We start from the raw sequence: 14405 nt of genomic DNA on the forward strand, positions 1-14405 counted from the left end.
TCAGGGTAAACCTGGTCCAACTGGAGCAAATGGACCTCCTGGACCAGTTGGGCCAAAGGTATACAAGTTCATTTTGAAGCAGAACAAAGGAACCTTTGGAGGATTCATTAACACCAGAGGTCATTTATTATTTAGGGAATCGCTGGACTAAGAGGAGAAAAGGGTGAAGCAGGCAATGATGGAGCACAGGTAAAATGCATAAAGTGCGCTGTTGTGCAGCAACTTTACATTTAATGCTCACCCGGGGAAGGAAAGTGATTATTGCCCGGTTGAATACTCTTGTAACTTGTTATTTAATGAAATAACTTTTGGTCTGTTATATGTTGTTCTGTAAACACACACCCAACTGTGTGTCAGGACAACAAATGAAAGTAGGATTCGGGCTCCAATCAAGGTCAAGCACTAAACTCTGCACACAGTCCAAGTCCATCCATTAATCCCAAGTGGGGTCATGGTGCCTATCTCCAGTTGTCAATGAGCAAGAGGCAGGGTACACCCTGGACAGGTCACCAGTCCATCGCAGGGCAACACACAACCCCTCGCACAGGAGAATTTAGAGAAGCCAATTAACCTAACAGTCATGTTTTTTGGACAGTGGGTGGAAGCCGGAGTATCCAGAGAGAATCCACGCATGCTCAGGGAGAACATGCAAACTCCATGCAGAAAGACCCCAGGCCAGGAACTGAACCCAGAACCTTCTTGCTGCAAGGCAGCAGTGTCACAAATTAGAGTTTAAAACTCTTTGCTGAACTAGTGAAGCTTTACTAGACTAAGCTGGATGTACACAAATAAAATAAAATGGTTGAAAACCTCATTCCATAAATAATGCAATGATGCACATTTTGGTATGGGTTTTATATTAGTGTTTTAACCCATAGTGAAATATAGTTTGTTTAAGCTTTATAAACAACACCTGAAAACATGTCATAGTACCATGCAGTCATCGCTAACTTTTTTATAGCTTATAGTTTTGATGAAATCATCAGAAATCATCAAAACCCAAATTGTTTAGCTGAAAACCCTTTCCCTAACTTTGCCAGAGCTGTGATCTGTGTTGATCTCATGTGTGGAAAGGTGAGGCAGGACGTGTTTAATCGGTCTGTGTTCAGATTGCCTGTGTCTTTGTCCTTGTGGGTGCTCCATGGTTCCAGTCTCTGCTACCTTCAAGTCATTCCTGTAAAATCAGAGAGAAATGTTGCGGAAAGTCTGTTTTTCAGAACCGGATTCGAAGATTTACCAGGTCCACTTAAGCTGTCAGCTGTAAGAAGGTTTTGATAATCATGGCCTGCATGGTCTTCTTTTTAGGGGTCTCTCCAATGTAGATTGCTTGGAGAGCCACAACAAAAGAGGGAGAGCCGTCTTACTGTGCACAGCAGGGGGACATGATGAGATGTTCCTGCGATGTGTTTCTGGGAGTGTTTTGGAGACAGGATGGTACAGATGTTTGGAGACAGCAAGCATTTTGCTCCATCAGTGTTTAAAGTTAATATTATGGTTTATGGCAGGGTTCCTTAACCCTGTTCCACAGGGCACATTGCCCTCCATGCTTTAGGTGTTCCCCTGCCCCCACATGCCTAACCTGAATAAAAAGGTGATTGGAAGGTGATCAAAAGGCTTTTGCTGCATTTGATGGCTGCCGAAGGGGTAATGCAATCATTTATATCGGTGTGCTTGAGTAGAGAAACATATAAAACATGAAGGCCTGTGCGCCCTGAGGACCAGGGCAGTAGTTACATAAATCTCACCTTACAATAAATAGATTTTTACCCTTGCAACACAGAAATTTGTCTTTGATTGAATAAATAAAGAGTTTTTTTTTCTAAATGGTTTAGTATGTTAAATATTTGAAGTGACCTAATTTCATTAGTTTTATTTATAGGGTCTTTCGGGGGATATTGGGATGCCAGGACCCGTTGGTCTGTCAGGGCTAAAGGTAATTTAAATTGTGCAAAATTGTGCAAAAACATTAGACTAATAAGCATAGGGGTTTTTTATATAATCAAATCCAGATTTAACTGATTTCTAAATTTTATCTCAGGGAAGTACTGGTTTGCAGGGCCTAACAGGTCAAACTGGTCAGAAAGGAAAACAGGTAACTCTTTCGTATTTTTATCTTTTTTTAATGTCTTAATCGATATTTGCAAATTGATAACACATACATCCTTTTCCACAGGGGCAAAAAGGGCTTGAGGGGCCACCAGGGCAGAGCGGCGCACCTGGATTTACTGTATGTTAAAAATGAAATTCTGACTTTGAACATACAAAATTATGTTTTGTTTTTTTACAAAAAATAAATTTGATTTTGTAAATAACCCTTTGTAACCATTTTTCCTGCAGGGCCAACTTGGAGAAAAGGTGATTTTCTTTTTATCTTTATTTATATTTTTCTTAATAGGAGATCTTAAGATGGTTAAGATTTCCTATTAATGATTAATTAAGATGGTTTAAAATCTTAATTAAACTATATTTGTAATGAACATTTTTTTTACACTTACATTGTAGTGTTGATGCATTTGTGTATATATATTTAATATGGAATTGTATTGTTACCATTAAAGACATTAACATTTTAAACCCTTTTCAAAATTTTCAAAGGGCATCAAGGGTTTCCAAGGAGACAGAGGACCAAAAGGGGTAAAAGGCAAGCCTGGACCTCCTGTAAGAGACGTCGCTATGATGTGAACAAACACATAATCACTGAATTACCAAAGTCTTATTCATTTTGCACATTTCACTTTTTGTTATGTAGCAACCAGTAACGTCAATGTATAGCTAAAAGCCCCCCAAAAAAACTAAAACTAAAAAATAAATCACCATAATGAACGCATCCTTCCCATGGTTATACATGGTGATGGCAGAACCATACTGTGCAGATGCTTTTCTTTAGCTGAAAGGACAAATCTGGTCAAAAAACGATGGGAAGCAGGATGCAGATTAATTAAGGGAAATCCTACTAGAATAACATGTTATAGGGTTAAAAAACACTTAATACTGGTTAAAGGGATCATCTTTAAGCAGGGTATTGAAACAGAGCTATGTGGAAATCATTTTAATCAAGTGGGAATGCTTATGCATTCCCACTTATTGTTGTTCACTTAAAATTTTTCTGACTCTAACTAGTCCCACAGTTTTCAACCGATTTCAACAATTTTGGTATCAAAACGTTCAGCTTGTTCAGGAGAATTGTGCTATGTCTTTTGGTAAAGATATTTTTTGTAGTTTTCGAGATATTCTGCTTTTTCTGCGTTTTTTTTTGTCCCATTGAAATGCATGTAGAATTCTTAGATTTCAGCAAAATTCAGCTAAAACTTTATCATCTTCGACCTTTAACTACTTCAGCATACTTTCAGCTAGAAACACCATTCAACTTTTAAAATGTTTCCGTGTCTTTCTGCTATTACTGTTTAACTCAGCTTTTTGCTAACTTTTACAGTTTTGCTTCAGTGAATCTTCAAACTTTAAAAGAAAATTTTAAGATTTTCAGATTTATAATGGAAGTCTATGGACGGAATTCTTCAACTGCTAGAGTGCGCGCTCTAGCTTTTCAGCTGTTCTGGTTTTTCCAAACAAATTCTTCTCAGTCCCTCATTTTTCACTCAATTGAAATAAATTATACATCATAACGTAGGGATTTTTGTCAGGATTCAGGAAATATAACCCTCATTTGTGTAGCATTTACGGTTTTCCGACAGTTTGGCCCAGACCACGAAGAAGTCCACACTTCCCCAATAGAAATCCAATGAGAGATTTTCCAAAAATCACAGACAAAATCCAAAACGATACATATTTTCGTATCGCTCCCATTTATTAACTATTTGATGTACTAACATGAAACTTGGTATACAACATCTTCAGAACCTTCTAGCACTCACATTGAAGGAATTTCTTCAATATCATTTATGGTTTGGCTGTTTATCTGACTTGTTTGGGCATAGGAAAACGCTGATTCTGAGAAAAATCCTCAAACTCAGAAAATGCAAATTTTTACATCGTCACCGTGGCCAAATAGTTTTTAGTAGAAACATGAAAGTTGGTACAGTCGAAGCCGAAGGATGGCTGACGCCAACAGTGAAATAATTTTTTAATACCTTTTACGGATTTGGCTCAACACTCGTTTGTTCAGAGGGAAAGTTTTGCTTTTGACAGCTCAGCTCTACCATGGAACTCCATGTTATTTAATGAGACCAGCAGGTGTGACAAACCTTTGTATTTCTCCTTCCCATTAAGGTTATGAATGAGCTACAACCATGAACGTTATCCCAATTGGAGACAAAGGACAGCTGTCACTTAGACTGAAAGAATTTTCTAGATACCATTTTCGGTTTGTCTTCAGCACTTGTTTGTTCGGAGCTGATATTCCCATTCAAAAAAGCCTGAGAGGAAAGGGACGAAAGTGAAGCGCGTTTCTCTCCAAAGATGGCTAATGGAGGGAGACAACACTGATTTAACATTTGGAAGTGGATACAATATGACTACTGGCCATGACCCTTCCCTTTACACCCAACCCTGATAGACTTTCAAAATAAGACGCCGGGGACCCTACAAAATAAAAGCCACTACATTAAACTCATATTTTTTTCCCATCATATGGCTGAACATTATAACCCAAACTCAACCACTTTTTAAAAATTAGACTCTAGGGGCCTTTTCAAAACACACCCCACAGCAAATTTCAAAATAAAAGCCTCCCATTGCCACTTCATCTACTGCCCTAATAACAGGGGAAAAGAGTGATTTAACGATTGGAAGTCATCAAGTATCATGGCTGGGTCTGACCCTTTCCTCAACACACAACCCTGCTAGACTTTCAAAATAAGACTCCAGTGACCCTACAAAATAAAAGCCTCCATGTTATACTCGCCTATTAATTGATGCAAATGGCTCAGCATTATGACCCAAACTCTACCAGCTTGATTCTATTAGACTCTGGGGACATTTTCAAAACATACCCCAGAGCGAATTTCACAATAAAAGTCTCCCATTTATGCTCTAATACATTATTTATTCATCCAATAACATGGAAAACCAGTGATTTCATATTTAGAAATGGATTCTATATCACTGCTGGGCATGACCCTTCCCTTGACACACATCCATGATAGACTTTCTAAATAAGACTAAAGGGACTCTACAAAATAAAAGCCTCTTTCTTACATACACTCATTCATTGTGCCGTATGGTTCGTAGCTATGACCCAAACTCAACCAATTTCTTCAAATTACACTACCAAGGCCTGTTGACCACACACCTCAGTGCATATTTCTTAACCAGGTTCTTAAATTTACACTGTAATAAAGCATGTGCTAACCTCGTAACATGCAGCCTATGCCTTACAATGGTGCTGTCATCAACACAGCGGCTCGTAACATGCAGGTTAAATTTTGTTGATAAATTCAGCTCCTTAAGTGGTATTAGCTCTCTTTCTATAAGCTTCTCTCTCTGTCCTTCCTCTGCTTCTCATGGTCGGTCTTGCTGTTATGTGCCCCAGGCACATTATGATTTTTGTCCATTTCTTTTCTTTGTTTTCTTATAAACTTTAGTTGAAGGATCTTTTGTTAATATATTTTAGGATTCTTTTAGTAAGTTAATTATGTTAATTTGTGGTGCTGTCGTCCGCCTATAAATAGGCTGGCCTTCAGCACGTTAGCGCGTTCCTTTCGCGTTCCTTTCCAACCTCGTTTTTGGACGCCGCTTTCCACCTGCTCATTTGCTCCATCGTGCGCGGTGCGCACTTGTCTTGTCGCTGCGGCCTGCAGCGGACGTTCCAGCCTGCCATGTGGTATTTTTGTTAACTTTTTCTTACTTTTTTCTCGAGGTTTTGGCCTGGCGGGACCGGTAGTCCTGTTTTCGATTTTTCTTTTGCTTAGGTTATTTTTTGTCTTTAGTCCGGTATCAGTAGGGGCTTCGACGGCCCTGTATAGGGTTGGCCCCCTGCTGTACCGTTTTATTCTGTTTGATCGGCCTGCCAGGTCCAACTTTCTGTTGTTACTTTGGGTTTCTTTTTTTTACTTTTTGGGGCACGGGATTTGAGGGCCGTTAACTATTTTTCTCTTCGCAGAACATCTGAGGAAGCTGAACTGAGTACAACTAAAACGAAGAGAATTTATTAATAAAATATCTTTTTTTTGAACCCTCATTTTTGTCTCGTGTCCTCAAATATGTTGTGTCCTTGGTGGGCGTAACATATTTTTGGGGGCTTGTCAAAACAATGTTTGCCTTTAGTGCCCTCCGATATGTTGTGTCCTTGGTGGACGTGACATATTTTTGGGGGCTTGTTTAAACAAAGTGTGCCTTTTAGAGACAGGTCGTGTCCTACGGTTGGTTCTTGTTTGTTGGCGGTTGTGCTGGGTTTGTATGTATTTTTGCGCAGCTGACGCGCGTTGCGCTGATTAGTTAGAGCATTCGGTTCTGGTGGTGCTGTAGCTTTGTTAGTGCAGAGGTGTTCCTGATTTGGTGTGGCCTGATTCCAGGGGTAGACATGGAGTTTGACCTGGATGAGTTTGTTCGAGGGCCCACATTGGACACTTTGCATAAATGCACAAAGGATCTGTTGCTGGTAATGAACGTGCGCCCGCTCTGCATAAATCTATCGGTTGTTTCCAGTGAACGAGATGACGCAGGTGTCGGGGCAGCTGCAGATGCACGGGAAGCCGAGCATTTTGAGGTTATTGTGGATTGGACGATTTGACTCTGGGGTTTTTGTGGCTTTGTGTGTGTGCTTGACAGTTTGTGTGGCTAGATTCCAGGGGTGGACATGGAGTCTGACCTGGATGAGTTTGCTCGAGAGCCTACATTGGATGGAGTGTTCCTGTTTAGTGTGGCTAGATTCCAGGGGTGGACATGGAGTTTGACCTGGATGAGTTTGCTCGAGGAGCCACATTAGATGTCTTTAGTGAGTGCACGAAGGATATTTTTCCTGCTGCAGTTTTAACAGAGTCTTGATGAATCGCCGAAGGAAACCTCATGTGCAGCTGATCCATGTCGTTTAAAGGAACTTCAGGTCAATTTTGGACAGCTGGCTTTGATAGAGGGAAGAGCTGTTTTTTGAAATACGCAGACTGAAGTTGGTGAATTGGATGTATTTGCTGCGCTTGGTGGCATTGAGAGCGCATTGGATCATGTCTTGGATGTGAGAGCTATGTGACGCGTTTTTATTGTAGGAAGAGGGGACAACGTAGTGGCTGACGCACTTTCCTGACTCTAGTCCCGCTTTCCTTTTAGCGTGTTTTTATTGTAAGAGGAGCAGACAATGTCATGGCCGACGCACTCTCATGACTCTAGTTCCGCTTTCCTTTTTTTTCTCTGAATGGGTTGAGCTTTGCTTCGGACCCCATTCAGAGTCTTTGGGTGGGGGTGTTATGTGCCCCAGGCACATTATGATTTTTGTCCATTTCTTTTCTTTGTTTTCTTATAAACTTTAGTTGAAGGATCTTTTGTTAATATATTTTAGGATTCTTTTAGTAAGTTAATTATGTTAATTTGTGGTGCTGTCGTCCGCCTATAAATAGGCTGGCCTTCAGCACGTTAGCGCGTTCCTTTCGCGTTCCTTTCCAACCTCGTTTTTGGACGCCGCTTTCCACCTGCTCATTTGCTCCATCGTGCGCGGTGCGCACTTGTCTTGTCGCTGCGGCCTGCAGCGGACGTTCCAGCCTGCCATGTGGTATTTTTGTTAACTTTTTCTTACTTTTTTCTCGAGGTTTTGGCCTGGCGGGACCGGTAGTCCTGTTTTCGATTTTACTTTTGCTTAGGTTATTTTTTGTCTTTAGTCCGGTATCAGTAGGGGCTTCGACGGCCCTGTATAGGGTTGGCCCCCTGCTGTACCGTTTTATTCTGTTTGATCGGCCTGCCAGGTCCAACTTTCTGTTGTTACTTTGGGTTTCTTTTTTTTACTTTTTGGGGCACGGGATTTGAGGGCCGTTAACTATTTTTCTCTTCGCAGAACATCTGAGGAAGCCGAACTGAGTACAACTAAAACGAAGAGAATTTATTAATAAAATATCTTTTTTTTGAACCCTCATTTTTGTCTCGTGTCCTCAAATATGTTGTGTCCTTGGTGGGCGTGCACATAGGTTTGTAGATTTTCACTCCTCTAAGGATGACGTTGTTTTCTTTATGCTGATCAACCAACACATTTTAAATTATTTCAAATTGTTTTGCCAAGTCTTGACATTTCCACATATGATTTCAAAATTTTGTAACTTATTCAATACCATCTTCCTCAACATTTTACTTCTCATCCTTAAGCTACTATTTTTTCTTCAACCAGATAAGATTCAAGTTTTTCATTGTAATTTATTTTCTGATTCAGCTAATTTAATATTTTTCAGCCTATGCTGAGAACTTTGGCTTCATTCTGCTCTCTTTCTGGACAGGAATTAAGCTTTTCTGTTTGCTGCTAATTCATCACACGCCTGACATGTTTCTGGGCAGTAGGTGGCCCCCCCTTCAAAATTTCTTTATACATTTTTCTAGAAACTTGGGAGACATTATATTAAGACCCTTCTAGTGCACACATTAAAGACATTTTTTGATATTATGTATGGTTTGGCTGTGCAGCTTTTAAGATGAGTTTGTTTCTGCCATTTTACTGCCAAATGATTCTACCCTACAAAATCTTCAGATGATTCAATTGTTTTCTGCAGTTTGAACTTTCTGATGACTTCCTATCACATTTTCATATACTCTTCAGGTAATTTCAGCTTTTTTCATTCAGCAAAAGCATTCCCACTTTGATGTTTCTCCGAAACAGCTTTTTCTAGTTGCATTTATGTGTCTAAATTGCCTAGAAAAAGTGCAGACCCAAAATCAAAAGAGAAAAATAGATGTTAACAATTTAGTTTGACAGAGAATAGGAGATTTACAAAGAAAAGGAATTTTTACTTTTTTAAGATTTCAAAGCCACAAAATACCTGCAGCTGTAAATTTGTAAAAAAAAAAAAAAAAAAATGGTTTCTAGAAAACATTAGCATACAAATGCACACCACACTTTTCAGATTTTATAAAAAAAAAAAAAAAAACATTTTAGAAACAGAAAAACCTCACATCAAAATCAACTAAATAGCTTAAACATTTGGTCAGAGATGGGAAGTAACGAAGTACAAATACTTTGTTACTGTACTCAAGTAGATTTTTCTGATATTTTTACTTTACTTTACTACTTATTTTTATGGCGACTTTTTACTTCTACTCCTTACATTTTTACACAAATATCTGTACTTTCTACTCCTTACATTTTAAAAAATTGGCTCGTTACTTTACAATGGAGTTACCGTTATTATTTTTCACGTCATCAATACCAAATTCAATCTAATAGGATGGGAATCTACGTTGCATTTGACGCACCACTACAAGATGAATCGACAGATTCGGCAGTATTCATTCATAGCAAATCATTGCAGCTTAGTGGCGGTGGCGTTAGCATAGTAGTATGGACGACGAGATGATTGAAAATGAACACAACGGAGATCTAGTCCTATTGGCAGACATCCATTTAAAATGTAGGCAACGGCATGAAAAAAGTGGTTTCTACTTTTACTTTTATACTTTAAGTAAATTTACAAGCCTTTGTTACTTTTACTCGAGTAAAGAAGTTTAATCAGTACTTCCACTTTTACCAGAGTATTTTTTAACACAAGTATCTGTACTTTTACTCAAGTACGGAAAGTGAGTACTTTTGCCATCTCTGCATTTGGTTATATTCCCAAAAATGTGGGAAAGGGTTAAAACAGTAGGACTTATTACATGTATTGTAATGTTGCCAAAACATTTTTGATTTTCCCTTTTTTTCACTACAGGGACAACCAGGATCACCAGGCAGGCTCAGAGGAGATCTGCCAACTGAACAAAGGCACAAATCGAGATCCAGTAAAAGGCACACGCAAAACAATTCTCAACAATCATTTTCTCTCCAAAAACAAGATGGAAAAATACTCGTCAGTATAGAGTTTCTTCTCTTACAGATGTTGCTTATCTATTAATACTTGAATCTAGCAATCACTGCAGTTTTAAGAAGATTACTGACTCCTCTACAGCAGGATCCTCTGATGTCAAGGTGGTCTGAAGACAAGGAAGCTGAGGAATCATCCACTTTGTCATTAGGAACAAAAAATAACCCTGGCACTACCTGCTATGAATTGAAACTTGTCCGTCCGTATCTGGAAGACGGTGAGCATCTGTTGAATCCCCAAATACAACAATATGTATATTTAATGGAGATGCAGCATATGTGAAAAACATTTTGGTGAATACTGAAATAACAAGGTGACTTAGTAATCAAGATTTTTAATGTCTATCCACCTTCAGTCCAAGTAAATATAGACACCCAGATAAGTGGGCTATCCAGCTACTGGGTTGTAAATAAAATCTGTGTGTTTTCAACACAATATGGTTTTAAAAAAGTGGAATGGATAGTCTCATTTTTTGGCACAGAGATTACTTGGTTGCAGTTTCTTGATAACTTGAGCAACTTTTTTTTTACCTGACAAAACCTTATACTGTTCATTAAAACCTACATGTTTTAACTTATTATTTGTATATATATATATATATATATATATATATATATATATATATATATATATATATATAATATATATATATATATATATATATATATATATATATATATATATATATATATATATATATATATATATATATATATAGGCTCATATGTGTGTGTGTGTGTGTATACATATATGATAAGCCTGTATATAATGTGTAACCCTAATTTGTGGATATGATTTCCAGGTTCCAATTATTCTGATTGTTTAGGTTCTTTCTTTGTTTTAGGTTATTTTTACATGGACCCCAATCAAGGCTGCACATGTGATGCTGTCAAAGTCTTCTGCAACTTCACAGCAGGAGGAACGACCTGCATAGGTCCCCGAAATCCACAGGTAGTCAGGGAAATGAGGATTAACCAATTTGTCTGAAATTATTTCACTACTAACATTCAGGGTTAGAGCTTTAAACAGATGTTTTTGTTTTTCCCAATAATTATCAGAAGATTTTTTTTTTATCTTAAGGCTGCTATTTCTTAGACCTCAGATCATTAGGAATTAAATAAGAGACAAATCTTCAAATACTGTATCATTGTAGGAAGGCTATCAGACCGACAAAAAAAGAACACATAACCTAAAGTTGAATTTTTGTTGGTCAAATTGCACTATTTCTATCTATATGACCTTTTTTTAGACTAGTACAGAATAAATATGAAGACTTCAAGATTTGATATCTTTCTATTTTAGATATTTAATCCTCTCTGGCTGAGTAAAGATGGTTGTTTCCCATTGTTTGATTCTTCATTTCTAATCAAAAACATGTGGAATTTTTCATTTATAATAGACCAGTAGGGACGAGGAAAATAATTGCTGTATGTTAAGGACAAAATGTGATATAATATTGTTGCCCACAGACAACAGTTTTGTTCCTTATGTCAATACTGTACTTGCTTACATTATAAAAATGATTTAAAGGTGTAGAAAAATGTATACATTTTAATTTTTATCTTGCATTGACATAACTATGGGAGTAATATTTTATTCATTAGATTAAAATGAGTCAGAAACCAGATATGGATCAAAAGATGTCGATGCTGTGGTTTAACCAACAACAAAATGGACACAAAGTAAGTCTCAAATAAAATTCTGTTAGATTATTTGTTTTTTCTTTTTCTTTGCTCAACATTTCTTCTGTCTTTCTGTGGACAGTTTGAGTATACTACTCTGGACGTTGTGCAGCTGAGGTTTCTGAGATTCCACAGTCAGACTTCTGTCCAGCACGTCACTCTCAGATGTACAGGAAACCAGTCCAGTCCCACAACCATGGCCAGTTTGACTGTATACCTGCGGGGAGATTCTGGCCAAGTCATTGATTCACGCCTCATTACAGCTTCCAGAAAAACATGTGAGGTGAGAGAAAGAAGAAATCTGTCAACATATATTCTCCATCTGTTCAGCAATGTATTGCATGAATTAGAAAACACACTGCTTTTACAAGATATGTGAAATTATGGTGACAACAAAATAAGAGTGATATAAGAGCACTTCACACCATACTGGCACATGATTTAAGTCTTATCAATGGTGTCTCTAACTAAAAGCGTGATATTGAAAAATATCTGTTTGCAGATTATATTTGGAGTAATTGCACTACTGTCACTATCTGTATGTTTTTGGGGTTTGTTTTTTCTCTGGGTTTACATTCAGCATCTTTTTGGCCTTTGATCATTCTTGATCTCTAAATATCATTGTTTTTCTTCTTGAATTCAGTTGGTTAAGAGTTAGCAAATGATGGTGTCATGTGAAACATAAGGTGCACTTGGTACCAAATGACGGCAGTAGATGCAACTTCAGGTGCATTTACTTCTTCCAATCAGACTGTGGAAGTCATTGTCAGTTAATGCTTGAATTTACCCATGAATATATATATGCCCAAATCTCAGGCTTCATAGATATTTATATATATATATACCTTCATACATTAAATCAAATATGGTGAAATAAGCTGTTGATTCTTAGAAATCTCAGTACATGATTCCTGAATGTTTTTTGTTTATCTCCTGTTTAAGTGTTTTTTTTTTTTTACTTTTTATTTAGTATTCAATTTTGCATTAAAACAAACAAGAAAAAAAAATGTGAACAGAGAAGGGCGATAAAAATACAGCAAAAGTATATAGAGATAGCACTAGATAACCTGAGCCACTCTAACTATAAGCTTTATCAAAAAGAAAAGTTTTAAGCCTAGCATTTAAAGCAGAATGGATGTCTGCATCATGGACTAAAACTGGTGGTTGGTTCTACAGGAGAGGAGCCTGATAACTAAAAGATTCACATCCTATTCTACTTTTTGAAATTCTAGAAACCACTAGTAAACCTGCAGATTGAGAGCGAAGTGCTCTGTTAGGAACATAAGGAACAATTATATCTCTGAAATAAGATGGAGCTTATATCAGAGATATAATTAAGAAATTAGGAAAATGAGGATTTTATATTATATTCTGGATATAGCAGGTTAAAGCCAGAATAGAATTGAGAATAATTAAGAAGATACATTTTCTGAATTACCAAGAACTTCAATGTAAGAGATGCAGTTGGAGGGAAAGAAAGGCAAGATCATCTCTGTAACTGTGAGCTCCAGAATAATTACAGCCAGTGCAGTGCTTGCATTAGCATCTGGGAGATGTGATTGTGCTTGTATGTACAGCAAGCAGATAGCCAATGGAAAACACTGGTGGGCTTTCCTGATTATTTTAGCTGATCACGTTTTCTTGAATGAAGAATGAGTTCACAGCATCCCTAAAGACAAATCTAAAAATTCAAATATGATTTTGAAAGAACTTCTCTTCGGAATACAGTCAACTCTCAAACAAATTTGAACAGATTTGACTGTATGGAGGAGGCGACCATTTGTTATTCAGGAGTTAATTGATTTGTAAAGTTGTTTTTGATAAAAAAAATAATAATAATACAATTTTTTGTTTTGTTGTGTCACCATGGAAAGAATATCGCTGAATTTTTACAATAACATTTGCTAATATAAAGATATTTGTCTATAGAGAAAGAAAACTGAATCTTTCCTTTCTCTCTGGTGTTTTTTCTAGGTCGAGATGGTGGTGAAGGTCCGAGGTAGCACAGAAATGTATCAAGGAGACATGGAGTTACTTCCTGTTAGAGATCTGGGAATAGAGCTCAATAGTCCTCCTAGCTTTATTTCTGAGTTCTCTGTAGTTTTGGGACCCATCTGCTTCTTGTGAGCAATATATTGTGTGTGTGTGTGGGGGGGTCAGATTAATCAGAGTTTGATTGTAAAATAATATATATATAAAATATACTGTATATTATCCATATAGTATATGAATTGTATCTATTTATTTTGATTTAAACATTTTTTCTTCATCTTAAATTTATTATGTTTGATCAAACACGTATGTACTATTTTTTTTTTTTTTTTTTTTTTTTTTTTTTTTTTTTTTTTTTTACAGTGTCCTGTCTGGCAAGGTGGCAATAAGAATAATTGTCTTGATGCCAAAAGGAGCCCAACAGATTTTACTTTCACAAGTGTAGCGGTATCGCAATTGCCATACCGCTCCACTTGTTTCATGTATATAAATTGCTTTATTATAATTATGCAGGGAGTTTTACAGTTCATATGGACACTGCAATATAAGTAGAGCAGAAAAACAGAAGAAGAAGAAGGAAAAAGAAAAAGAAAAAAACAGGACAAAAGATGAAAGAAAGAGGAGATAGGAAGGAGACAATGACAAAACATTTTCAGTCTGCTTCAACACCTGTAATGAGATGGAGAAAAAAAAAGAAAAAAAAAGAAAAAAAGAACAGCACAACCAAAAAACATGGTACGAGATATACAATAAAGCAAACACCTTGAAACTATCACTAAAGTAA

At 37.1% G+C, this 14405-nt stretch overlaps 1 protein-coding gene across 1 annotated transcript in view; it reads left to right on the forward strand.

Moving 5' to 3' along the window:
• LOC119785783 (collagen alpha-3(V) chain-like) overlaps positions 1–13929 on the forward strand; it is a 23757-nt gene extending 9828 nt beyond the window's left edge. The window contains exons 20-32 of the mRNA XM_038288573.1: positions 5–58; positions 136–189; positions 1880–1933; positions 2039–2092; positions 2174–2227; positions 2338–2355; positions 2596–2658; positions 9795–9932; positions 10032–10164; positions 10792–10898; positions 11552–11629; positions 11712–11912; positions 13604–13929. Of these exons, the coding sequence (XP_038144501.1) occupies positions 5–58; positions 136–189; positions 1880–1933; positions 2039–2092; positions 2174–2227; positions 2338–2355; positions 2596–2658; positions 9795–9932; positions 10032–10164; positions 10792–10898; positions 11552–11629; positions 11712–11912; positions 13604–13756 (1161 nt within the window). The 3' untranslated portion in view covers positions 13757–13929. The remainder of the gene's footprint in view (positions 1–4; positions 59–135; positions 190–1879; positions 1934–2038; positions 2093–2173; positions 2228–2337; positions 2356–2595; positions 2659–9794; positions 9933–10031; positions 10165–10791; positions 10899–11551; positions 11630–11711; positions 11913–13603) is intronic.
• Positions 13930–14405: the final 476 nt, after the last annotated feature.

Source organism: Cyprinodon tularosa, unplaced genomic scaffold, assembly GCF_016077235.1.
Source record: "Cyprinodon tularosa strain WSP-4 unplaced genomic scaffold, ASM1607723v1 ctg259, whole genome shotgun sequence".
NCBI classification, from domain to species: domain Eukaryota; kingdom Metazoa; phylum Chordata; class Actinopteri; order Cyprinodontiformes; family Cyprinodontidae; genus Cyprinodon; species Cyprinodon tularosa.